The following is a 26427-nucleotide window of genomic DNA, read 5'->3' as shown; positions in this document are numbered from 1 at the left end:
CACATAAGTGTATGTCATACCCCACATTAGTAATCACCCAACCTCGTAAGGATTACACAGACTGCAGCACCAATATTTTTACTTTTTTACACTGAACTGTCAGCGTTCTATTAGAAGTGAATCTGCCTGATTACTGGGGTTGGTGTTCAGTGACCCAGCAGTTTCGCTTAACTGTAGTGGGGATAACCAAGGTGACCAACCTTGCTATGCTATTTAGTTGGGTTGTAGTTGCACTGTCCACAAGTCTCTGACATTTGTGTGTCTGCTGTCAAGCTTGTCGTCACCAGTAAATTCCCAGAAAGGGTAAGTGATATGATTTTTTATGAAATTTGGTAATATTACTCCCATTGGACACCACTAAACCACCTGAAAGTCTACATGACAAGAATCTGTTAGTGGTGGTGAAATAAACAGAGAATGGGAAAGACATCGGAAGGAAATGTAGAATAGTAGGTGCAGACGATGGTAAAATTTAAATTAAAAATACAAAATAGATTAATCAATCTTTTTTACATTAAAAATAGGTCTTACATCTTAAAGCCAAAACTCTATAAGCAAATATTGTAAATACAAGAGACATACACAAAACAAAAGCATGTGTATTCTTCCTTGAATCTTGCTATGCTTTGTGCACTTCTACCAGACGTGCAGTAATCTGGTGTGAAACTTTGCCTCTGTGCAGGAGCTTCCTGGAAAATGACCAGGTGCTTCCTCTTTTTTTGCAGGGTGACTGGTCAGGTCTCTGCTCTCTCCTGTAGTTTTCTGCAGACAACCAGTAGCGGGTGGACCTACTGGGACCCTCCCACAGCTCTGTTCTCTTCATAAGCTATGTAAAGAACAGTGGTAATGGCCCTTTTTTCTTTTTTGCAAAGTAATAACTGGATTTTAGTAAAAACTTAACGTAAAATCCTTTTCTTTGAACTTCATTGACAGACGCAGCTCCATCTATTCAGAGGGTTATGCTCCTCCCATCAGGAATAGGCACTAGGCAGGAAAAAACTTAACCACCCCCATGGGGGCTGTCCCTGCAGGTATAACGCCACACACTCTGCTATCAAGCAGTTTAGTTGCAAGCAGTGTTTAGAATAGAAAAAAAACCCCATTCACTCAGAAGTAGAGGGGCAGGTGCTGCGACTGTCGATGAACTTCAGAGAAAAGCTTTTTATGGTAAGTTCTAATAAAAATCCAGTTTTCTCTATCGTTCGACAGACGCAGCTCCATCTATTCAGAGACTAAAGGGATGTCGCAAAGCAGTATATTCATGAGGGGTGGGAAGACAACGCAAACGTGACATGAAGCTCAACCAGGAACAATTGGAGCTCACCCTGAAAACACAATACACCCTCAAAAGAGAAACCCAAAAAAAAAAAAAAAGTTCTCTTTAAAACAGCAGCCTGCAAAACCTTGTGGCCAAAAGGAAGCATCCGAAGATGCCAACACATCTACTTTGTAGAATTTATTAAAACATATGCACAGACGACCAACTTGCTGCCTTGCAAACTTGCAGCACCACTTTATCTCTGTGTATCGCCAGATAAGGTGAGCGGCAGGACAACATCGCCAATTCAGGTACTCTACGAGCAGATGTGATAGCCACCAAGGAGGCAACCTTCTAGGACAACGAAAGTAGAGAAATCTCCCGAATGTTCTCGAAAGGAGGATTTTGAAGAACAGATAATACCAAAATGAGATCACACGAAAGTAGTGGGGACCTTCTTGGAGGAGCCATATGGCGCACTCCCTGTATAAAAAGGTATGAATCAAAGCATGCGTAGCTAACGGGCATTGGATATACATTGCCAAAACCGACACTTGGCCTTTGAAAGTGCCCAAAGCCAACCGCTGTTTAACTCCTTTCTGCAGAAAGGCCAAAACCCTAGCAATCAAAAACAGGCGAGGGTGCACCTTCAGTGATTTACACCATGAAATATATGATTTCCACGTACGAGGATATCTTCCTAGAAGTCGACTTCCTAGCCTTCAATAGCATAGGAATCACAGAGTCAGAAAGACCTCCATCTCTCAACACCTGACTTTCAACAGCCATGCTGTTAAAGAAAGTGACTGTAAAGCAGGATGGAAGATCGGACCTTGAGACAGCAGATCCTCCCTGAAAGGAAGTCTCCAAGACGCATCGGCGACCAGTCTTACTAGGTCTGTGTATCAAGACCGGCAAGGCCAGTCCAAAGCCCCCAGAATGACAGGAATGCCTTCCGCCTCTATCCTGCGCAGAAGCCTCGGCAGGAGTTTCAAGGGAGGAAAGGCATAAATTAGCCGATACTGACAACAAGGAGCCACCAGAGCATCTGTGGCTTCGACCAGAGGATCTTGAGACCTGGCTACAAATCTCTGAACCTTCTTGTTGAGGCGAGAAGCAAGCGAATTGACCTCGGGAGTCCCCCACAGAACACACAGGAGATGAAACACCTCCGGGTGTAGGGACCACTCACCTTCATCCAACACCTGACGACTTAGGTAATCCGCTTGCCAGTTCTCCACACCTGGAATGTGTACAGCAGAGAGGGCTGGAATAAAGTTTTCTGCCCAGGCCTGAATCTTGGCCACCTCCTTGGCTGCCAAGACACTCTTGGTGCCCCCCTGGCGATTCATGTAGGGCCACAGCTGTGGAGTTGTCTGATTGAATCCGAACCGGAAAAACTTGCAGACGAGTTGTACAATGGCTCAGACAAAGCTTTATTGCTCTGAGCTCCAAAACATTTATCAGTAGTTTCAACTCTTCCATTGTCCAGGTTCCCTGGGCACAGAGATTTCCCAGCACCCTGCCTCAGCCAGATAGGCTGGCATCCATGGTCACCACCGTCCAAAACAACAGGAGGAAGGACTTGCCCAGGCATAGTGCTTGAGACTGAATCCACCACAACAGAACAGACTTTGTGTTGTGGCTTAACCGAATCAAAGAGTCCAAGGACTTTGGATCCTTGTTCCATTTGACAAGAATCTCCCTTTGAAAAGGTCTGGTATGAAACTGAGCAAACGGAACCACCTCGAAGGTTGATACCATCAGACCCAAAGCCTACATGCAAACTTGAAGAGTGGACAGATTGTTTGCCAACAACAACCGAATCGCCTCCTGAAACTTTTGCAGCTTGTCCGGGAGAAGAAACACCTTGGCCAAGGCTGAATCCAGAGTCAAGACCAGATAATCCAGCCTCAAGACAGGTGTCAGTGCAGATTTCTTGAAACTGATGTTCTAACTGAAATCCTGCAGAGTTCTGACAGGGACCGTTAGATCCCCCAACAAGACTGAAGGAGAGTCCGCTCAACAGGAGATGGTCTAGGTACCCCAGTACCGCAATCCCCCGCTAGCGCAGCAATGCCAATACCGGTGCTAAGACCTTGGTAAACACTCTTGGAGCTGAGGTGAGACCAAAGGGTAACGCCACGAATTGATAATGCTCCTCTGGACCACAAAGCAAAGAAACCGCTGGTGTCCAGCGTAAATAGGAATGTGTAGATATGCGTTCTTGATATCTATGGAGGCTAAGAAATCTCCCTGGTGTAGTGAGGCCACTACCGTGCGGATGGATACCATCTGAAACTTCTGTATCCGCACAAAGCGGTTCAGGGCCTTGAGATCCAGGATGGGACGCACCTTGCCTTCGTTCCTGGGCACGGTGAAGAGGCTTGAATAAAACCCTTGAAAACGTTCCTGAAAAGAAATCGGTACAAACACTCCTTGCGACAGCAAATCGTGTACCGCCCCTAGCAAGTCCCTTAACCGGACTGGGGATAGTCGAAGATTGGATGGGAAGAACCTGTTGAGACCGGAATTTAATCTTGTACCCAGATTTGATCAGTTTGTGAACTCATTTGTCCTAAATCAAGGAGGTCCAGGGTTCCAGAAAGAAACAAAGACGTCCCCCCCACCCCAGAATCAGGTGAGAGGGCGCCCCTTCATGCAGATGAGGACTTGCTTTCCTCAACCACGGCTTTTTGGAAACCCCAGAAGAACTGAATGATTTACCTTTTTTTTTTGCGACCCTGAGGCACGAAAAAGATGTTTATGAGCATTAAAAGAAGGCCCATGCCTCAGACGTGGGGCCTTGCCCTTATAGGATGGGGAAAGAGGAGTGCGCTTACCCCCCGTGATACCTTTGATCAACTCGTCCAAACAAGGGAAGATCAGTCAAGGCCTTTTTAGAAGCCTGGTCCGCCGATCAGCTTTTTAGCCACACCATACGCCTAATAGCAATCCCCACTGATGCCCTGGCCACTAAGGGGGCTAAATCCAGGGACGTATCACACATGAACACCAGGGCTTGAGCCAACTGGTCCAGTAGTTCCAACACCCTGGGGGGGCGTTCAGCTTTTAAGTTACTTCACCCATTCCGTAGCAGCCTGTGCTACCAAAACATTCACAAAAGTAGTCTTTAATAAGTGACCTGCTACCACGTGTAAATGGCGGGACAAGGATTCCACCCGTCTATCCACGGGGTCCGCAAAAAGTTGGAGACTCTTCCACCGGTACCAGAGTCACTTTATTCAACCTGGACACTGGGGGATCCACTTTTGGTGGTACAGTCCACCTAGTGACCACTGCCTCCGCAAAAGGGGTAACGGCGTGCAAATCGCTTAGACACCACTAACATGTGCTTAAGGCTCCGCCATTGTTCATTCATAATAGTATGAAACAATTCTGGACAAGGGAACACCTTGCCCGATTTATGGGATCTGCAGTAGCCAAAAGACACCTGCGTACCCGGTGCTGTGGGTTCATCAGCCAGTTTTAAGTTCCCGCACTGAAACTATCAGAGCTTCCACCAAAGCCTGTTCCTGCGCGGCAGCTGATGAGGACAGGTTCTCTTCACCATCAGAATGCGACGACACCGACCCCTCAGGGTGGTCTGCGTCTTTGGCGGTAATGTCTATCTCAGAGTCCGAATACCCTGCTGATGTAGGTGAGGGCGGAGGGCGTTTGTGGCTGGCAGCACTAGCAATGACAAAATACCTTAGACATCAGATTTTGCAAGAAAGCTGCAATCTCTGGCTGAGACTGTGAACCAGAAGATCCCGCTGTCACTCCCAGGGGGGTCTGCAGGTGAAATATTTAATCCTGGCACTCCATTTTACCAATATTTGGGCAGTGTCTCTTTAAGACCGCCAAAAACACGGTCCCACGGCTATAAGTGCAGGCTCACAATCCCTGGTTATTATAAGAGAATAGCAGAGCGAATGAAGAAAAACCCACAGGGAACCCAAGAAAAACATTACCAGACCACAGAGGAGACGTCCAGCATGATCTGTGCAAAAAAGACTCCTAGGGGTTTTTTGGGGGGGGGGGGGGGATTTACTTACCATACCATGGTACCAGGTGGGAGCCATTCCGAAACAGATCCCCTACCACTTGGGATGGGGGTGCTGTCAGCCAAGCGGAAGCTGCGACTCGGCGTTCTAGGTCATGTGCGTCCCAGAGAGACGGTCCACTCGCAGGCTCATCCCCATTCTTCGGGGAACTGTCACGGCGATGCCTAGTTCTGGACTATAACCTACTCACGCTCGCTGGCCAGGCTGGGAAACCTTAAGGATATAGATTATCCGAGGGAGCTAGGTCTTATTCCTTAAACTAGGCAGAAACAAACTGCTTGATGATAGAGTGTGTGGGGTTATGCCTGCAGGGACAGCCCCCATAGGTGTGGTTAAGATTTTTTCCTGCCTAGTGCCTATTCCTAGGAGGAGCATAACCCTTTAGTCTCTGACTAGATGGAGCTGCATTTGTCGATAAACGATAGAGAAAACTGGTTTTGCAAAGGCATTTGGTGCAGATAAATTTAATTTATATTTCGGTGTGGCTATTGAGGATGATCCAGATAGCTGTGCACAAAGACTAGATCAAGCATTGTAGTAGAATCTTTACTGAAGTAAAAAAATAACCTTGCGTATACGTAACAAATCTCAGCAAAAGCTTTGGAGGCAGTACCCAGATCCTGCTGGACTAGACAATTGTGGGGCAAGCATGGAATGTGATCTTCAGCCACTGGATTCTGCACTATGGTCCTTTCAAGACCTGAGTGTTCTGTCTTAAGGGCCATACACACTATAAGATTTTCTGAAGACTTTTTCCTTCAGACTTACCAAAACCATATAATATGAGGTCAAACCTAAATACTTTCAATTTGTATGCAATCTGGCAGGCCCTTGCACTACATAGAAAAGGTAAATCTGAAGAAAAGCGAACCACAAAAGTTGGATAGTGTGTATCCAGCTTTAGCAGCAGAGGGCTCTTAAGTCCAGAGTCGTGGCACAGCCTCTGGTTTCACCCAGTCTCTGAAGACTGTGTGTAGGTCATGTAGACTGAGCAGCGGGCGTTACTTCGCAAATAAGACTTGCAGGGAACCATTATGAATCCCTTTTTTTTTTCCGGTGGTTTACTGCAGAAAGGGTTAATGCTGAAGGTGCTCCTGCTACCAGCTTGTGAATCTGCATAGCATTGCATCTTAAACTTTGTTGTCCCCGCCTTACAGCACAACATGTCAGATCCTAGACATTTAAGGACCAGTCCCCATCATAATGGGTCCTTCCAGGTCACAGTCCACTAGCAGCTCAGGGCTGCCTGCAGTGCACCCGTTTGAAGGCCTGATACTGACAGCCTGAAATGTTGCCTTCTGCTAGAGTCTTCCTTCGCTCTGTCAAGAGTGGCCTTCTCCTTGGTTCTATCCTGGGAGGATCTCACAGCAGTTATGCAGGATTTTGGGGGCCAAAGATTGGAACCACGATTGCTGACTCCATGCAGAATAATTTTTTTGATCTGCCTGTGGCCTAATGGGCCTGTGAGCCTTCTTCTACAAAGGCTCTGATGTTGGTAAAGGCTAACTATTCTTAAAATGTTCCCTCCCTCCTCCTCTTACCTATCCTGCATACCCTGTATAAAAAAAGATCTGTGTACTTTTCTTTTAATCCGGTCTGATCATGTGATTCAGCAGCTCCAGGTTCCCTGTGTAAAGGGAGCTCTCAACATTGGCTGTGAACTCCCAGAGCTGTGATAACACCCATTGGCTCCAATGGTCCATCTGCTGTTGGCTATCCATGCAGCAGCCAATCACTGACACAGGGGAGCTGTAGGATCACAAGACATGAAGTCACTGCAAGGTTTCAGCAGTTCCCAAGCCAAGAGGTCTTTATTCAGGTCCATGAATTGTGCATGCAATCTACCAGGTCTGTCATAGCCTCCCTTCATCAGGATGTATGCTTGCAAGTCACCATTTGTCCAGCACATCAGCACTCCCTCAAATTTGTTGTGAGTCTTCAGCACTTCCAGACACTAGACCTGTCGTTCGACTTACACTCTGGGCCTCAACGTTTTTGGTCCCTGTGCTAGTCTTAAGGTCCCAGGAAACTCCTATTGTGCAAAATCTGGAGAACCTCCTGTTGAGTGAGCAGTGGGCACAGGTGCTGACTGACAACATGGAATGGACATTTCAGACTTTGCAATGGTTCGGTTGAATTCTGAAGCTTCAGAAGCATTAAAGCCTACTCATTTCCTAGATTATCTAGGTCTTACCCTAGAAATAGCTCAAGCCAGAGGTTTTTCTCCTTGAGGCTCCCAGACTCAGTCCAAGAGTCACCCAACTCTTACATTCTACACAAGAGGCCTTGGGCTGATAGTATTCTAATGCACGGCTACTCATTTTCCCAGTTCCACGCCAGAACACTGCAGCTCATCCGGTCTTCTTAATTGGTTCAGTCTCTGGACAAACTGATTTGCCTGATACTAAAGACTGGGTTGTCTCTGGCCTCGTCACTCAGGAGTCCAGTTGTGGAGTTGGCAAAAGCCTTTCTTCTGATCTCTAGGAAAAACCCTAAATGGATGCCAGCCTGACAAGGAAATCTAGCTTGTATTAGAGACTGCACTGGACTGACTAGATTGGTCACTGGTCTTTTGTGGGTATTCGTGTGGGCAAAAAGGAAGGAATGCCTTTCCGGTGGCTACTGCCCAGTGATGGATGGTGGTGATGGGCCCTCTCGGGGATAGGGCTGCTGCCTTTTGTGTGCGCCCTTAGGGTTGTTTCAGCATGTAGATTATACAGCAACAACCCTAAAAAAGGGGGGGGGAGAGAATCTGTTCCCCTGAAACGCATTGGCTTGATGTACATGTTGCTAATTATTATTATTAGAGATCCATGAACCAGATTTTAGAAGTCAAACTTCTCTTGACACTGAGCGCGACATCTTTTTTATCCAAGGCTGAGGAGGGGTCCTAGACACCTTGTCAGTGCAGGGGACAATGGAGGAATCTCTCTCTGAAATAGTGAATCTCACAATGTTAAAAGCCAGAGAGTCTACTTCCCGTAGTGTCTACCATAACACATGGAAAGCATGCTTTGCTTTGTGTGAGAAAAGATGATTTCACCCCAGGAAACTCTGTGGGAAGAATCCCCACCTTTTTGCAATCAGGCCTAAATCAAGAGTAGGCCCTGAGTATCATCAGCCTTGAAGAGAAAAAAAAAAAAAAAAAACGGGCCGCTGCCCACCTTTCTCACCCTTTTCCCTCTGTGGTGTTGTCTACTGCAAAATGACAGGCCCACTTTCAATTTTATAAATAACTTACTTAATCAAATAAACATCATATTTTCCAGCTGAGCGCCCTGACTTTCTCTGCTTCAGCTTTCTTGTCCAGCCTTCAGGAAGAGTAGGATCATCATACATAGGTCCTCTATCTCTAATAACAGACCGTCTTTGCTTAGGAAGGGCAGAAGCATCAGGGCCAGCAGGTGCAGCAGCCTCTGTACTTTCAAGTTCTTCAGCTTTTCGTGCTTCAGTGGGTTCTTCTGACTGCTGTGTTGATGGATGGGCTTCTTCAGATAGCTCTCCATCGCTGTTTTTATCCTTTTTAACTTTCCTGAGTTTTGGGGGTTTATCTTTCTGATCTAAATCTTCTGTTTTTTCTTCCCTTGGGTGAAGAAAAAGACATGATTATTACAAATATACTTTACAAAATGTATACATTAACACAAAGTAAACATGTTACATATGAAGTAATGCAGTGGAACATATGAAAAACAGTGGATTTGGAGCCTTTATTGAAAGCTGACCGAGGCCCAACACGCACATTAGGCCTCTTTCACACGGGCCGATTTGTTTTCAAGGACTCAGCTCAGCAGGGAAATTGCTCTGTTGATGCCCGCTTAGCAGGCAGGTGACAGGTCCATCCCTGCTCTCTGTGCAGACGGACCTGTCAGTGCCCCGCTCTCCTCTATGGGGAGATCAGATGACAATGGACAGCATGTCCGTTTTCATCTGATCCCACCCACTTGACAGATGGCGAACCTTTCGCCATCCATCTGTTTTCAGTGAATCTTGTTGGATCGGATGGCAGGCGGGTGTCAGCGGACAAATGTCCCCTGACATCCGCCTCCCCACAGAGTACAATGGGTGGCCCGATCAGCTCCACCTGAAAAACAGACAGCCTGACCTGATCGGTCTGATCATGTGAAAGGGGCCAAAGACTGAAATCTCTTTGCTAATAAGCTCAATAATGTACACATAATACACTGAACCTACATTCTCCTGTAGGACGTTGTGCCCATAATCTCTCTGACCATTTATTCTGAACTTTCCCAGGCGTTCAAGGTTATTGGAAAAAAAAAAAAATTTAAAATGACCTTTAACCCTAAAAGAATTATCTATAAAAGGCACTTTTGAGAACATGGGGTCACAAGTGGTCATAGTACAACTTTTTCTACTTTACTATGCCTAAAATGGTATTTAAATGAACAGAGGTTGGTTATCCAAGGCCCATAAGATCTCAAATAAATAGTTAGCTTTAGCCTGTAATATAAACATACCATTGCCTTTTGCTGAATTCATGTCATGAATACTGCATTATTATTATTAATGTAGTGTCAATGTAAAAGACTACAGCTTCTCTTCTTGCTTAACGCACTTGTATTATTTCTCCAATAGATCAGGCCTGCAATGTTAGCCACCTTTTCTTAATGTCAAACTCTGAAGTAAAAAATGTTTGGATGCACAGGGACACCTCATATTCTTTGTGATAAAATTCATACAAATTATAAATACAATACATTTGGTATTATGGTTGACATTTTGTTATTTGCAATGTAATCACTTAAATGTTTAATGTTAGCCAGTTAAAGGACCTAGGGCAAACATTACTGCCAGACCAACTTTCAATGTGACAGCCAGGGCTTTGCCTTGTGTATCATAGCTGCTATGAGCAGCTATTTCAGGTCTAATAGGAAGAAACAGCTGTTCTTTGTTAGCGTTTGTAAAAATGTACGCAAACACTAAAGGCCCCTTTTCATACTACTATGTTGCTGTAACACGTTCCATGCATTAGTGCAATGATGCACCACTGATTCTGAATGGCACCCTATTACATCTTGCTGATGGATGTGCACTGCAGCATGCTGCCAGAAATGGTACATGGCATTTTTCTGGTGCATTAGGCACCTAGTTCAAATGAATGGGCTGCTTTAATGCAACGCTCCTTACTACGTGCGCTCATGCACTGCAATGATGTAAAAGGACTCCAAAATACTGTATACTTTTGTAACAGTATGAACAGTAGAAATGATAGTAAAGATGCCAAGGAGAGCACAAGAAGGAATCGCGCTAATCAGTGCTAATTCAGAGTAAAATTGGGTTCCCAAAGGTCATAAGGGACTTATTGCAACAACTGTGTGAAAAACAAACCATACATTTGCTGTGTTTACTTTTTAACTAGAGTTTAAGCGACATACAACTCCACCTAACACTTTTTAGCCACTTGCCGACCCGCCACAGTATATTCTGCAGGCCCAGTCACGTATCCATACGTGATTCTGCCTCTTGTGGGTTAGGACCCCCCCTAAGAAATGTGCGCAGCACCCCCCCCCCCCCCTTGTGACTACTGTTACCGGTAACCAGGTATCATGAGATTGTTATCATGCGATTGCTATGACCAATGTAAACAACCTGTCATGAATGGCTTTCCATTCATGAACAGCTTGCTTACTGTTGTGGTCTTTGATTGAGCCACAGGAATCACATGGTACCTGGCTACCAGGACCATGTGATTAGCTGTAGCCAATTACAGATTACAACCATAAGCTCTTTCACTGGCAGAGCCGTTTTTTGGACACATGTCAAAATGAAAATTTTGAGTAGAACTTTAGGCAAAAATCGTTTTTCCTCATTTTGGACAGAGCACGTATACCCCTGCAAAGTTTTTATTTTTGCCATCTTTGTCTCATTGAGCAGATTTACACTTAGTGCCTTGAAAAAGTATTCCTACACCTTGAAATTTTCCACATTTTGTCATGTTACAACCAAAAACGTAAATGTATTTTATAGGGATTTTATGTGATAGACCAACTCAAAGTGGCACATAATTGAGAAGAGGAGGAAAAAATAAATGGATTTTTGTAAGAACTTACCGTAAAATCCTTTTCTCTTAAGCTCATTGACAGACGTAGTCTTCTTGATTCTCAAGAGCTGGGTTATGTTGTCTCCGCAGGAGTAGGACTAGGCAGAATGACAAAACGTTCTGGCTCCACCCTAGGGGCAGTCCCTGAGGGTATATCCTCCCTCTCTCTGCTACAGGGAATCAGTTCTGTTCAAAGCAGTACAGAGAATTTAACCCAACCCAACTCAATGATAGAGGGGCGGGTACTACGTCTGTCAATGAGCTTAAGAGAAAAGGATTTTACGGTAAGTTCTTACAAAAATCCATTTTTCTCTATCGCTCATTGACAGACGTAGTCTTCTTGATTCTCAAGAGCTGGGACATCCAGAAGCAGTGCCACAAATGAGGGGTGGGATTGACAAAATCAAATCCAATCTAGTAGGCCCAACCGGTGCCAAACTAGAAGTTTTAAAGGCTCATTATAAACAAAAAATGAGACTAAAGAAAAAATTTTCCAACGGAAAAAAACCCTCGAGGTAGACCACTGGTCTCCTCAAATTGCGGCCTGCAAAACCTTGCGGCCAAATGAGGCATCAGACGATGCCATTACATCAACTTTATAATGTTTAGAGAAGGTATGCACCGACGACCAGGTAGCCGCCTTGCACACCTGGACCACTGACGCCTGATGGCGAAAGGCCCATGACGCACTAAGTGCCCGAGTGGAGTGCGCCTTAACAGGGAACGGGGGCTCCCGACCCTTAATAGAATAAGCCTGCACTACCGTCTGTCTGATCCATCTGGAAATGGTCGCGGCAGATGCAGGCAACCCCTTTTTGGGTCCATCTGGGATCACAAAAAGTGAATCCGTCTTGCGAAACGAGTCTGTCGTTTTCAAGTATACCCTGATCGCCCGGACCACATCCAAGGAGTGCAAAGCAAATTCCCGAGGATGACTGGGCTTAGGACACAGGGAAGGTAATACAATTTCTTCATTCAGATGAAATTCTGAAACCACTTTTGGTAGGAAGGATGGATTCGGACGAAGAACCACCTTATCTCTATGAACCACCAGATATGGTGAACGACAAGATAATGCGGCCAGTTCTGACACCCTGCGTGCAGAAGTAATAGCCACCAAGAAGGCCACCTTCTGGGACAACGTGGGTAGAGGAATCTCCCTAATATCTTCAAAGGGAGGTTTCTGAAGAACCGACAACACTAAATTAAGATCCCAGGGGGGTAACGGCGCGTGCACTGGCGGAGCCAGATGTCGCACCCCCTGGATGAAATTCCGCACCAAGGAATGAGTAGCCAAAGGCTTCTGAAAGAAGATGGCTAATGCTGAGACCTGACCCTTGATAGTACTCAAGGCCAGTTTCTGCTCAACCCCTTGTTGCAGAAAAGCCAATATTCGACTAATCGAATAAGACCGAGGACGGAACCCCAAAGGTTCACACCATGCAATGTAGGACTTCCATGTGCGATGATAAATCTTTCTGGAAGTCGCTTTCCTTGCTTCAACTAGAGTAGGAATAACTGAAGCTGACAAACCTTTGTCCTTCAGCACCTGGGTCTCAATAGCCAGGCCGTTAAAGCCAGCGATCGTAAAGCAGGATGGAAGATCGGTCCCTGAGACAGTAGATCCTCCCTGAGAGGAAGTCTCCATGGGACGTCTGCCACCAGTCTGACCATGTCGGCGTACCAAGCTCGACGAGGCCAGTCCGGAGCTACCAGGATTACTGGGATTCCTTCCTCCTCTACCCTGCGAAGAAGTCTTGGCAGTAACGCGAGAGGAGGGAAGGCATATATTAGCTGGTATTGCCCCCACGGGGCGATCAGTGCGTCTGCGGTTTCTGCTAGAGGATCGCGGGAGCGAACCACGAATCTCTGAACTTTCCTGTTGAATCGTGATGCCAACAGATCCACATCCGGGGTGCCCCACCGTAGGCACAACTGGTGGAAAACGTCTGGATGGAGGGACCATTCCCCCTGATCCAGGGTCTGACGGCTGAGATAATCTGCCTGCCAATTCTCCACCCCCGGAATGAACACCGCAGAGATTGCTGGAACAAATCGTTCCGCCCAGCGAAGAATGTAAGCCACTTCTTTGGCCGCTCGGACACTCTTGGTGCCCCCCTGATGATTGACATAAGCCACGGCCGTGGCATTGTCCGACTGGATCCGAACCGGGCTGCCCTGGAGCTGCTCGGTCCAGTGAATCAGACAAAGTCTGATCGCTCTCAGTTCCAATACATTTATCGGTAACCTGGATTCTTCCGGGGACCAAAGTCCCTGGACAGATAACTGACCAAGAATTCCTCCCCATCCGGATAGACTGGCATCCGTGGTCACTATCGTCCAATATATTGGCAGAAATGACTTTCCCTGGCTGAGCATAGGAGACCGAAGCCACCAAACCAGAGATTCTCTGGTCTGTTTGCTCAATCGTATCAGATTGTCCAGGGATTCCGGATTCCGATTCCATCTGAGAAGAATCTCTTGCTGAAGAATTCGGGTATGGGACTGGGCAAATGGGACTGCTTCGAATGAAGCCACCATCAACCCCAGAACCCTCATGCACGTCCGAAGGGAAGACCAGCTGTTGGACAGTAACAACTGGACTGCTGATTGAATCTTTCGAAGTTTCCCTACCGGAAGGAAAACTCTCGTCCTGACTGTGTCTAGAATTAGACCCAGATATTCGAGCCTCTGGGTGGGAACCAGAAATGACTTTTGCTGGTTCACCAGCCACCCGAATTCCTGTAAAGAAATCATAGTAATTTCTATGTTTTGTAGCAAGGTCTGAGGAGACTCTGCATGAAGCAGAAGATCGTCTAGGTAACCTAGAATCGATATACCTCTTTGGCGCAGAAGTGCCAACATTGGGGCCAACACTTTTGTGAAGACCCGCGGAGCCGTGGCGAGACCGAAAGGTAACGCCACAAACTGATAGTGGTTCTCCTCTACGGAAAAGCGTAGAAAACGCTGATGTCCTGCGAAAATGGGAATGTGAAGATAGGCGTCCTTGATGTCTATGGACGCTAGGACATCCCCTGGATGCAGGAAGGCTGCTACCGTGCGAATGGACTCCATTCTGAATCTTCTTATGTTGACGAAAGAATTGAGTGCTCTTAAGTCCAGAATTGGACGCACTTTGCCCTCTTTCCTGGGTATTGTAAACAGGTTTGAATAAAACCCTTGAAACCGTTCTGTCCAAGGAACGTGGACTACCACTCCTTGTTGTAGTAAATCTGTGACTGCTCTCCGCAGATCTTCTAAACGATCTGCGGATAGTCGGATATTGGAAGGGAAGAATCGCGCCGGTGGGAGAGATCGAAACTCGATCTTGTACCCTGACCTTATGACTTCGCAAACCCATTTGTCCGGGATTCTGGAAAGCCATGGATCCGGGAACCGGCGAAGACGTCCCCCCACCCCAGTTACGGGTGGGGGCGCACCTTCAGGCTTTGGATGGTTTATCTTCAGGTCTGGAGGGGGCGAGCTTTTGCTTGCCCGACCAACGACCCCTGACGCCTCCTGTAGGAGCTTTGGAGGACTTAGTTTTTTCACCCGCTGGACGAAAAAACCTCTTGTGAGCAGAAAAAGAAGGCCCTCGTCTTTGACGAGTTCCTCTACCCTTAAAATTTTGCGGTAAAAAGGTGCTTTTTCCACCGGTGAGATCCTTAATGATCTCATCTAAGTTGGCTCCAAATAGACGCTCTCCTGAAAAGGGGATATTAGCCAATGCTTTTTTGGAACCTTGGTCGGCTAACCAACCTTTTAGCCACAGTGTACGCCTGAGAACCACTGCTGAGACTGATGCTCGCGCCATTAATGGAGTGGCGTCTAACGCCGCATCACATACAAACTGTAACCCCTGTATCATTTGTTCCAACAAATCTGATACCGCCTGAGGGACTTCTTCTAAGTCCCGGCGTAACCACTTGGTCCATTCAGTTACAGCCTGCGAAACCAGACCAATAGCAATTATTGGTCTGAAAGCTGATCCAATCAAGGAAAACATGGTGCGAGACATAGCTTCTATCTTGCGATCCACTGGATCTTTAAAAGACGGAGCGTCTTCTAAAGGAATAACCGTGGCTTTTTTCAATCTAGCAATAGGTGAATCCACCACAGGTGGTTCTGTCCATTTCTTAATCAGGGTTTCCTCAAACGGATAACGCCTGTCAATGCGTTTAGAAATATTAAAGGTGCGTTTTGGCAGACGCCATTCTTCTTCGATTGGATTGCCAAAACATTTGGGCAATGGAAAAACCTTCGCCACTTTGATGCGTTTTTTAGTCCCAAAAGGGATCTCAGTTTCAGCTATTTCTGATGGAATACCCTGTAACCTTAAGGTCTCTTGAACAGATACAATGAGTGCGTTTACCAACGCTTCCTCTCGGGCTATGGCGGATGCCGAAACATCCTCCTCACTGTCTGAAGAGACAGGACCCGAGACACCAATACCAGATGAAGTACCTGCAACTGCAGAAATAGGCTCAGAGTCTGAATCCGAAGTTTCAGATAATAAGGGGTTAGGCGGGGGTCGCTTTCTTGCGCCCTGTCCCTGACAAGCCACTTCCACCCGGGACACAAAAGTTTCCATAATAGCTGACAAAGATTTAATTGTCAATGGGGTGCTGGAGGATCCCGCAGACCCCTCGAGGGGATCCGGAGGAGATACATGAGTGGCAGGGTCCATGTTAATACAGGACACCTTTGCCAGCAAAAACAAAAAAACTTTTCTTTTTTTTTTTTGTGTGTCTCCCCCTAGCGCAATAGCGCCCCTCAGAGTACCTGCTTCTCGATCCCAGAGAGAGAGAGAGGGACCCCCAAGGCTCACCAACCGATGCAGTGCAGTTTCCAACAAACTGCAGTCAGCGTCTGTCTTACACAGACTGGAAGGAGCTGTTTGCTTTTTCCCGGGCAGAAGGCGTGGCTCCGCCCCCTGTGTACGCCTTCCGACGTTCCCAGCCCTCCACGAGGTAGCTGGGCTCACAAAACATGGCCGCCCCCATAGAAGAGACATAAGACTCCAAAAACATGGCGGCCGGCGTGACCTGAGGACATACAGGCATTCGGTCTATGGCAAAATGGCGACGGACCGCCGATATCGTCTTCCCAGCACATCCACCTGCACTCTGCTAAGAGGTGACATATGGATCTACAGAGATACACTGCACATAAGGTAGGATTATACCTCCTATGTCTGCTGTAATGTTACAGTCTGCTGGGTAGAGTGTTAGCTCTTGAACCAAGTCCACTTCCCACAAACACATGCTGTATTACAAGGGGGACTTGTAAGTATCAGATATATACTGACCATATATGGAGGGGCCCATAATATATACTGCCTCATAATGAGGAAAAAAGGGAACGTTTACTCACCATACCGAACCGACAGGCACCCTCTCTTCACAATACCCTCTCCACCGGGGTGGGGGTTTGTGGACGCCTCGACTCTCTGGTACCTGGCGTCCAAGCGAGACTTTTAACTCGCAAAGTCAGTCCCTTTACTGGGACTCCGTCGCGGCCGACTCAGCGCACTGGTCTGCACGCGCTTTTAGGCAGAAACCGGGGTGACCACTGGATTTCAACATCCAGCCCGTCGCCCGGCCCCGCATACTTACTTGAATATGTCGCGGCCGACCAAGCGCAATGCCATGGTCTGCACGCGCTCGTAGGCCGGCTGGGGTGACCACAAGTGTCGCCCAGTCCGGCATTTTTGCTTGAAGATTTCACAGGAAAAAAACACTGGAGAAAACTACCTAAAAAATGTATTTTTCTTAAAGAAAAAAAGTCTTGCCAGGACCAAAAGATCCCAGCAAGGAACTTAGGTCCTTACTCCTGACTAGACAGAAAAAAACTGATTCCCTGTAGCAGAGAGAGGGAGGATATACCCTCAGGGACTGCCCCTAGGGTGGAGCCAGAACGTTTTGTCATTCTGCCTAGTCCTACTCCTGCGGAGACAACATAACCCAGCTCTTGAGAATCAAGAAGACTACGTCTGTCAATGAGCGATAGAGAAAACTGGATTTTTGTCTTAAGGTAGAATCCTTTTCTCTAAAGTTCACTGAGGGACACAACTCCATATCTTCTTAGACCCTTGGTCTTATGCTGGTCTTTGAGGAATAGGTGAAAACAATTTTGGTTACGTCCCTGAGGCAGTCCCAGGGGGTATATACCCTCACTTCCTGCTATAGGACTTCAGTTTGTAACAAGCAGTGTCAGAAGAATAACTCAACCAAACAGAGGGGCGGGTGCTGGGTCCGTCAGTGAACCTCAGAGAAAAGGATTTTACGGCAAAATCCAGTTTTCTCTTTCGTTCACTGACAAACACAGCTCCATGTCTTCTTAGACCCTTGGGATGTCCCAAAGCAGTGTGAATATGAGGGGTGGGAAAAAACACAATCGATAGATACAATTCCCAACAAGTGCTAAACATAGCCAACCAGGAACAACTGGAACTCGCCTCCAGGGAAAAAATACACCCTCAAGAGGCAGGAGCCTCTGCAGCCGCAGCCTGAAAACGCCAATCCCAAGATGCAAGGACATCCACCTTATAAAACTTTGTGAATGTGTGTACAGACGACCACGTAGCCGCCTTGCACACCTGAATCACTGATGCCTGATGATGGAAGGCCCAAAAGGCGCTAAGCGCCCTCGTAGAATGCGCCTTGTCAGGGAAAGGAGGAGCCTGACCCACCGTCTGCCTGATCCATCTGGAAATGGTTGCAGCAGATACGGCCTGCCCCTTACGAGATGCATCCATAAGGACAAAGAATCAGATTTACGAATCAACTCAGTCGCCGCCAGGTACACCCTGACTGCCCGAACCACATCCAAGGAGTGTAAGTCAATTTCTTTAGGATGTTTTGGGTTAGGGCACAAAGACGGCAACACAATATCCTAATTTAAATGAAACCCAGAGACGACCTTAGGAAGGAACGCCTGACAGGGTCGTAACACCACCTTGTCCCTGCGAACCACCCGGTAAGGTGACCGACAGGACAACGCAGCCAACTCCCGACACCCTACATGCAGAAGTACCTAATAGCCACCAAGGTGGCCACCTTCTGTGACAGGGTGAGCAGAGGAAGTTCACAAATATTTTCAAAAGGAGGCTTTTGAAGTACCAACAGCACCAAATTGAGATCCCATGGAGGTACCAGGGATCACACCAGAGGAGCTAGATGGCAAACCCCATCTATAAAAGTGTGAACCAAGGAATTCGCAGCCAATGGCCTTTAAAAAAATGTGGCTAAGGCGGAAATCTGGCCCTTGATGGTGCCCAGAGCCAAACGTGGATCTACAACTAGCAGATGAGACACAAAAAAGGAATGGGGAGAAACCCCCCACCCCGAAACGCACTTCAAGTAATATACGCCCTCCAAACTCGATGATAAACCTTCCTGGAAGTAGATTTCCTAGCTTTCAACAGCGTAGGAATCACTGACGCCCCGATAGCCCTCTGTCCTTCAGCACCTGGCTTTTAACAGCCAAGCCGTTAAAGCCAGCGACCGTAAAGCAGGATAGAAAATCGGTCCTTGAGACAGAAGATCCACCTCAGACTCTGGGGAGGCAGGGGATGCAGGTGAAGGCGGGGGGCACTTTTTGCTACGCCACTTTTGCAGGGCCATATCAACCTTTGACACAAGTGACTGCAGGGCCACCCTCATGGCAGCCAAGGCAGACTGAGACCCAGAGGGTCCCGCAGCTTCTGAGAGTGGGTCAGGTGGAGATACTCGCTCCAGGTGCTCAATGATTAAATCAGAGGTTGCACCGTGTAAAAAGAAAAAGTTTTTTTTTTTGTAAAAAAAAAAAAAAAAAACCCTATACACCGCTAGCGATGTGGTACTACAAGGATCAGCGCATCAGTGGCACTGCTATAGCAAAGAAGGGACTGTATACCCGCAGGGACTCACCATCATACACTCAGAAATGGATACAGAGCGCCAAACTACGCTGCGATCAGAAAGGAAGAGGAAGCGCTGACACTGTCACTAGAGGCCCCCGCCACACGTCACCGCTCCAGACTTTAAGAAAAATGCGGCCACATTGACTACAATGGGAAACTCCAAAAACATAGGCGCCGGACTACACAAACATGGCCGCCGATGCCGAATGCAGCCATCCACAACAAAATGGTGGCGCCACGCGGCAACCAGGACCCCAAGGTACACGTAGTCCACTAGGGCTAGGGCAATGTCGCAGCCAACCTAGCACAGAGCTAATAGTTGGGTCGCACTCACAGGCCAGACTAGGAAGACCGTAAGGATCTATGATATCCAGTGTAGGGCTGTCACGACTCGTCGACTACAAAAATTTGTTGACGTGCGTAAAAGGCGTCGACGCATCACGTCACACGCCCCCTGCTCGCATTGCCGGCCGGCCGCTGCATTGATTGGGGCCGCTGCACTGCCCCGCCCCCGGCTGTGCTCCAGCCGCTGTGAGCGGCATGACATCCCGGAGGCGAGCGGCATGACATCCCGGAGGCGAGCGGCATGACATCCCGGAGGCGAGCGGCATGACGTCCCAGGGGCGAGCGGCATGACATCCCAGAGGCGAGCGGCATGACATCCCAGAGGCGAGCGGCATGACATCCCAGAGGCGAGCGGCATGACATCCAGTAGGCGAGCGGCATGACATCCAGTAGGCGAGCGGCATGACATCCAGTAGGCGAGCGGCATGACATCCAGTAGGCGAGCGGCATGACATCCCGGAGGCGAGGGCCATGACATCCCGGAGGCGAGCGGCATGACATCCCGGAGGCGAGCGGCATGACATCCCTGAGGCGAGCGGCATGACATCCCGGAGGCGAGCGGCATGACATCCCGGAGGCGAGCGGCATTAAAATCCCGGAGGCGAGCGGCAGGACGTCCCAGGGGCGAGCGGCATGACGTCCCAGGGGCGAGCGACATGACATCCCAGAGGCGAGCGGCATGACATCCAAGAGGCGAGCGAGGCAGTGATGTGGTGCAATGCTCTGCTGGTGCAAAAGTTAGTAAAATGCCCTTATTTTTTTTTTTACTTACTGAAATAAAACATTGTCATAACTTGTGACATAATTAAAGCTTAGCCATATTTTTACAAAATGCAGAAAGATTGCCACAAAACCTAAAAATGTCTTCAGTATGAACTGTCATAACTACAGCATCCCTGTGTTGAAGACATTTGAGGTGCTCAACAGTGCCTCTCCACTTCATCTACAGCAACCCTGTGCAGTAAAAATCTGGGTCAGGAAGATCCAGTAATTTGTTCTATTACAGACAGCCTTGGTTAGCCAGCAGGTTCCATTTAAGGGCTTACTGAGGGGTCTGTACTGGGAGGGGGGGGATTACTGAGGGGTCTTTACTGGGAGGGGGGGCTTACTGAGGGGTCTGTACTGGGAAGGGACTTACTGAGGGGTCTGTAATGGGAGGGGGGGCTTACTGAGGGGTCTGTACTGGGAGGGGGGGCTTACTGAGGGGTCTGTACTGGGAGGGGGGGCTTACTGAGGGGTCTGTACTGGGAAGGGACTTACTGAGGGGTCTGTACTGGGAAGGGACTTACTGAGGGGTCTGTACTGGGAAGGGACTTACTGAGGGGTCTGTACTGGGAAGGGACTTACTGAGGGGTCTGTACTGGGAGGGGGGCTTACTGAGGGGTCTGTATTAATTACAGGATTAATTAGCTAATCAAAAAAAAACTCAATTAAGCAAAAAAAATAAAATAAAAATAATTGTTAGATTAGTCGACTAATCGTAAAAATAATCGATAGATTAGTTGACAGACAAATTAATCGTTAGTTGCAGCCCTAATCCAGTGTGTCACCCAGTCCGGCAGTTGATTGCAGTTCACACAGCAACGGAATTGATTGTAGTTCACACAGGAACAGAAAAGAACAAAAGAAAAAAATTCTATTTAGAAAAGGAGCCAGGTCCTTACTTTTGACTAGGCATAATAGGGCGGCACAGTGGTGTAGTGGTTAGCACATTAACCTAGCAGCAAGAGGGTCGCTGGTTTGAATACCAACCACGACACTACCTGCTTGGAGTTTGGTTTCCTCCGGGGACTGCGTGGGTTTCCTCCGGGAACTCCGGTTTCCTCCCACACTCCAAAAGACATGTTGGTAGGTTAATTGGATCCTGTATTAAAAAAAAACCCTACTATGTATGTATGAATGTGAGTTAGGGAACTTAGATTGTAAGCTCCTTGACGGCAGGGACTGATGTGAATGTGCAATGTATATGTAAAGCGCTGCGTAAATTGACAGCGCTATATAAGTACCTGAAATAAAATAATAAATAAATAATTAAAAAAAATGAAGTCCTGTAGCAGGAAGTGGGGGTATACCCCCTGGGGCTGCCTCAGGGGCGTAACCAAAATTGTATTCGCCTAGTCCTACTCCTGAAGAGAGAGTAGCATAAGCCCAAGGGTCTAAGAAGATATAGAGCTGTGTCCCTCAGTGAATGAAAGAGAAAAATGGTTTTCAAAATATTTTACAAATAAAATACATGAAAAGTATTCGGCCCCCTAAATACATAAAAAAGTATTTAGCCCCCCTGAGTCAATATTTTGTAGAACCACCTTTCACTGCAATTACAGCTGCAAGTCTTTTTGGGTATGTCTCTAGAAGCTTTGCACATCTAGAGAAAGTGATAAAAAGTTTTGGCTTTTGTTATATTTTAAGGCCTGAATATTACTTAAACCCCCAAAATATTATATTATTTCTAAAAACAGAGACCCTGTAGAACAAAATGGTGACAGCTGCATTTTTTATGCTACACAACATTAGAATAACTGTTTATCAAACCCATATTTCCAATAAAAAGTACTCAATTCTATTGTGTACAAACAATAAGATACCCTATTTTTTTGTAATATAATAGAGGAGGTTTGTTGAATAAATAGATGCCAAATATGTCAAACCTTAAACTTGCATGCACCTGTGAAACAGTGAAAAACAACAGTGCCCAAATTGCACAAAAAAACTTTACAGCTAATTCATTAGTTTGCATGTGTAGAAATAACCAATATGTCCGACGTTTTCATAGGCACTGGAAGAAGTCCTTTGGCGACGAAACCGATTGAGCTGAGCTATACATTAAATCACATTTATGGATGTCTTTTATGGCCACCATCACCGTGATATCTGCCATTTATGCTGCCTTTTATCTGGAATTATGTAAGTGCAATACTTTTTATCAAAACGCTATTCGTGAGAGGGTTTTACATTATCAGTGTTTTTGTATTCATTTACTGGGTGCATTACAACCAAGTGGACGGCCTGAGGACAAAAGGATTGGAAAAGCACCTCCTATCTGAGATCAGTTTTGGAGGATTCATTATAGCCTGTATGATCTGTAATAGAGGGTCCTGGCTCTCTGGTAAGAGCACATCCTTATTTGGTGGCGGAGAACACACACGGTGGAGGGAGTTTTGGATTGAGATATGGAATCTTTTTCTCTGGATATTATAAAGCTGGAATGTCCAGCCTAATTTCAGACTGTCACATTATGGTTTTGTCTATGGACTTTTTTTCCCAATTGGTTATCTTTTAGTGCTACCTTTTTGTCTTATTTATTGTGTCAATATCTCACGATTGTGGTGCAGCTTTGTTTAAATTGTTTGAGTTAAGCAAGCGCAATATTTGTTTTTATGTTTTCATATGACCCATGCATTTGCATTTATTTGAGCATGTAAATGGGGGGTGGGCTTTAAAGAAAAAAAAAAAAAAAGTGGTTTTATAAATTTAAACCTTTTTCACCTCTATTGCTATTACAGGGGGTGTCAATGATACTCATTATGTGCGTCCTGAGAACTCAGGAGCAACATGTGAGCCTGGGACACAGGTGGGGGAGAGTCAGGGCTTAATGATACAGTACACGAGGAAGTGATGGGGGGGGGGGGGTCTTTATAGCCACCCCTCCACAAGAATGCTGACAGGTGAATGGAAAAAAAAAAAAAAGTAAAAAACGTGTGTGTGTGTGTATATATGTATATATGTATATATATATATATATATATATATATATATATATATATATATATAGTTTCTGTATCATAAGCAAATAACATTATTGTTGGTATAACTGCCAATTTGCTCTGGAACTCAGTCAGTTGGCTATTATGTAAGCAATGGCCTTGATCATCTTACTTGGCAGCAATTCAGGGAGGCTGGCCAGTGGTTCCAAAATCATGTTACAATCTTACCTTATTTGGAGCTTGTCATACAAAAATATACATTTCAAAGATTTAGATACTATAATGTTGGGATCAGGATGCATCTGCATCAGCCTTTATCTAGCTGACAGGTAGGTTTTAAAAATTCTGGAAGTCCCAAATATAGTTCATTATTTGTCCTAAAAGGAATATATATTGGTTTTGTGCATATTTGCGCACAAACACACTAATTCATATTTTTCAGATAAATATGTAATGTTGTTTATGAACCTTTTTGTAAACAGAGGTAATTAATGCTTTGATGCCCAGTCCAAAATTTAGCAACATTGGCTGGTTCCCAAGTTTTCCCCACTGCTACCAGTGGTTCCTCCTGCCTAGCTCATAAGCCCTGTATTGAAGTCCTGATCAAATGTTTGGATTACCTGCAGCAGCCATAGAGCTGTAGAGCAGTAGCGTTTCAGGGCACAATCTGACAAAAAGGTAAGCAGTTCTGTGGTGATAGGGTCACTTTGAAAAGAACTCCCATTTTGCACATCAAAAATACATATTTTTAAGGACAATTAGAGCCCATTCACACTAGCGCGACTTGTGAGGCAACCTGTGTTGCCCCAGGTAGCTTGACATAACAAAAGCAATGTTAATCAATCAGTGCCGTCTTAATTGGCACTACTGAAGTTGCTCCGACTTCAGAAAAGGGTCCTGTACTACTTTGAGGCAACCTGTGATCCGACTGTCCCATATACTTCAATGGGAGTTGCCTCCTTATCTTAATTGACACGACTTGTTATCAGACTTTCCAGGAAGAAGAAAGATTAGCCAGGCATTCCCCACAGACAAAGTCACCTGTCTCTTCAAAGTAGTGCACAAGTCTCTAAACAAGTCTCTAAACAAGTCACGGGGCGACTTTCTGGTAGTGGTAGGGCTCTTTCACACGGGCGTTCCTTTTTTTTGCCCGATCAGGTCCTTTTTTTTTTTTTTGTAACGGACACGGATGACACTTGTGTCATCCGGTCCGTATGTCCGTTTTTCATCCCATCCGTTTGCGGATGAAAAACTGACATAATGCATGTCTATGTAAAAACGGATGTCTGCGGATGACACCACTGACATCCGTTTTTGCTTCAGTTCCGTTTTTTGAAAGGAAGAAAAAATAGGGTTCTCCTCCGTTCAAAAAAACTGAACTGAACTGACAAAAAACGGATGTCAGAGGATGATCATCCTCTGACATCCGTATTTACATAGAGATACATTATGTCCGTTTTTAATCCGCAAACGGATGGGATGAAAAACGGACATACGGAACGCCCGTGTGAAAGAGCCCGTAGTGTGAACCAGCTCTAAAAAAGGTGTTTATTTGGTACACAGCTTTTATTTACAAAATAAATAAAAAAAAATAAATTAAAAAAAAAAACACACACACGCTCATGCGATTGCTATATCAGAAATGGTAGACACCACAAGATCGGGAACCACTCTGATTGGTTACTGATCAGGAATATGGACCCCAGCTTTCATTGACCGGTGGAACTAAGAGCCAGTAGCCATGCAAACCATCAGCTGCTGGCTCCTAAAGAGTTTCTTCACTCTAGGAAACAAAAAAAAAAAAAAGTGACCACTTCCGGATCACCCACTGTATATATACACACACATCTACTTAGACGTCATATACCATGGTTATGGCAGTAGCTGACATAACCTCGTTATTTCACATAAAAGTGGTCCTGGCGGTAGATTCACCACGGAATCACTTTCTTGGGCAACAGGAGAGGTGCCTCCCCTCTCACGCCGCTTCCAGTCGTTTGCCCCGCTTACCGGAGGCACCGACGGCAGCGGAAACAAATGCGACCCTGTGGAGAGATGGACAGGAAGTCCAGTGAGGGCAAGATGTCCCCCACTCAAGAGCCTTAAAAAGGGCCAATTTTTTTATTAGTTAATGTAAAATCTGAGGTCTCTTTGACCCTAGATCTTGCAATACAGAGGACCTGTCATGCTTATTTCTAATAAAAAGGATGTTTATATTCTATGTAATAGGAATAAAAGTGATTAAAAAAAAAAACTTTTTTTAAAAAGGAACAGTGTGAAAAGTAAAAGTAAAATAAATAATAATAAAAAAAATTGAAAGCACCCCGTCCCTCTGAGCTTGCATGCAGAAGCGAACGCATATATAAGTCGCGTCCACATATGTAAAACAGTGTTTAACCACTTAAGCCCCGGAAGATTTTACCCCATTCCGACCAGGGGGTATTTTGCGATTCGGCACTGCGTGATTTTAACGGACAATTGCGCGGTCGTGCGACGCTGTACCTAAACGAATTTGGCGTCCTTTTTTTCCCACAAACAGAGCTTTCTTTTGGCGGTATTTGATCACCTGTATGATTTTTTGATCACGCGCTATAAACAAAAAAAGAGCGTCAATTTTGCAAAAATAGCAATATTTTTCACATTTTTTTATATGAAATTCCCCAAAAAAAAAATTAAAAAATCAAAATTTTTTTACTTTTTCGGCCAATTTGTTTTATGCTACATATGTTTGGTAAAAAAAAAAAAAAATCGCAGAAAGCGTATTTTGATTGGTTTGCGCAAAAGTTATCGCGTTTACTAACAAAGGGAAAGATTTCTGTCATTTTTGTTGTTTTTTTTTTAACGTGTAATGGCGGCGATCTGCGATTTTTTTTGCGGTACTGCGACATTGGGGCGGACAGATCGGACCCTTGACTGACATTTTTGACACTTTTGGGGTTACCAGTGACATTTCTACAGTAATCAGTGCTATATATATGCACTGTTACTGTAAAAATACACTGGTAGTGAAGGGGTTAACTTTATTTGGGAGGGAGGGGCTGTGTGTATCCCTAGGGGCGTGCTTTCTACTGTGATTGGCTGGGGCTTGA

General features: G+C 46.0%; 1 protein-coding gene across 1 annotated transcript in view; it reads right to left on the bottom strand.

Annotated features, from left to right (window-relative positions):
* MECP2 (methyl-CpG binding protein 2) overlaps positions 1 to 26427 on the bottom strand; it is a 73627-nt gene that overhangs the window by 11621 nt on the left and 35579 nt on the right. The window contains exon 2 of the mRNA XM_082264031.1: positions 8567 to 8908. Coding sequence (XP_082120157.1) covers positions 8567 to 8908 — 342 coding nt within the window. The remainder of the gene's footprint in view (positions 1 to 8566; positions 8909 to 26427) is intronic.

The sequence above is a fragment of the Pelophylax lessonae genome, assembly GCF_965119305.1.
Source record: "Pelophylax lessonae genome assembly, chromosome: 7".
NCBI lineage: Eukaryota > Metazoa > Chordata > Amphibia > Anura > Ranidae > Pelophylax > Pelophylax lessonae.
Note: the sequence above shows the minus strand (reverse complement) of the source record. Positions and strands in the feature narration are given on the sequence as shown.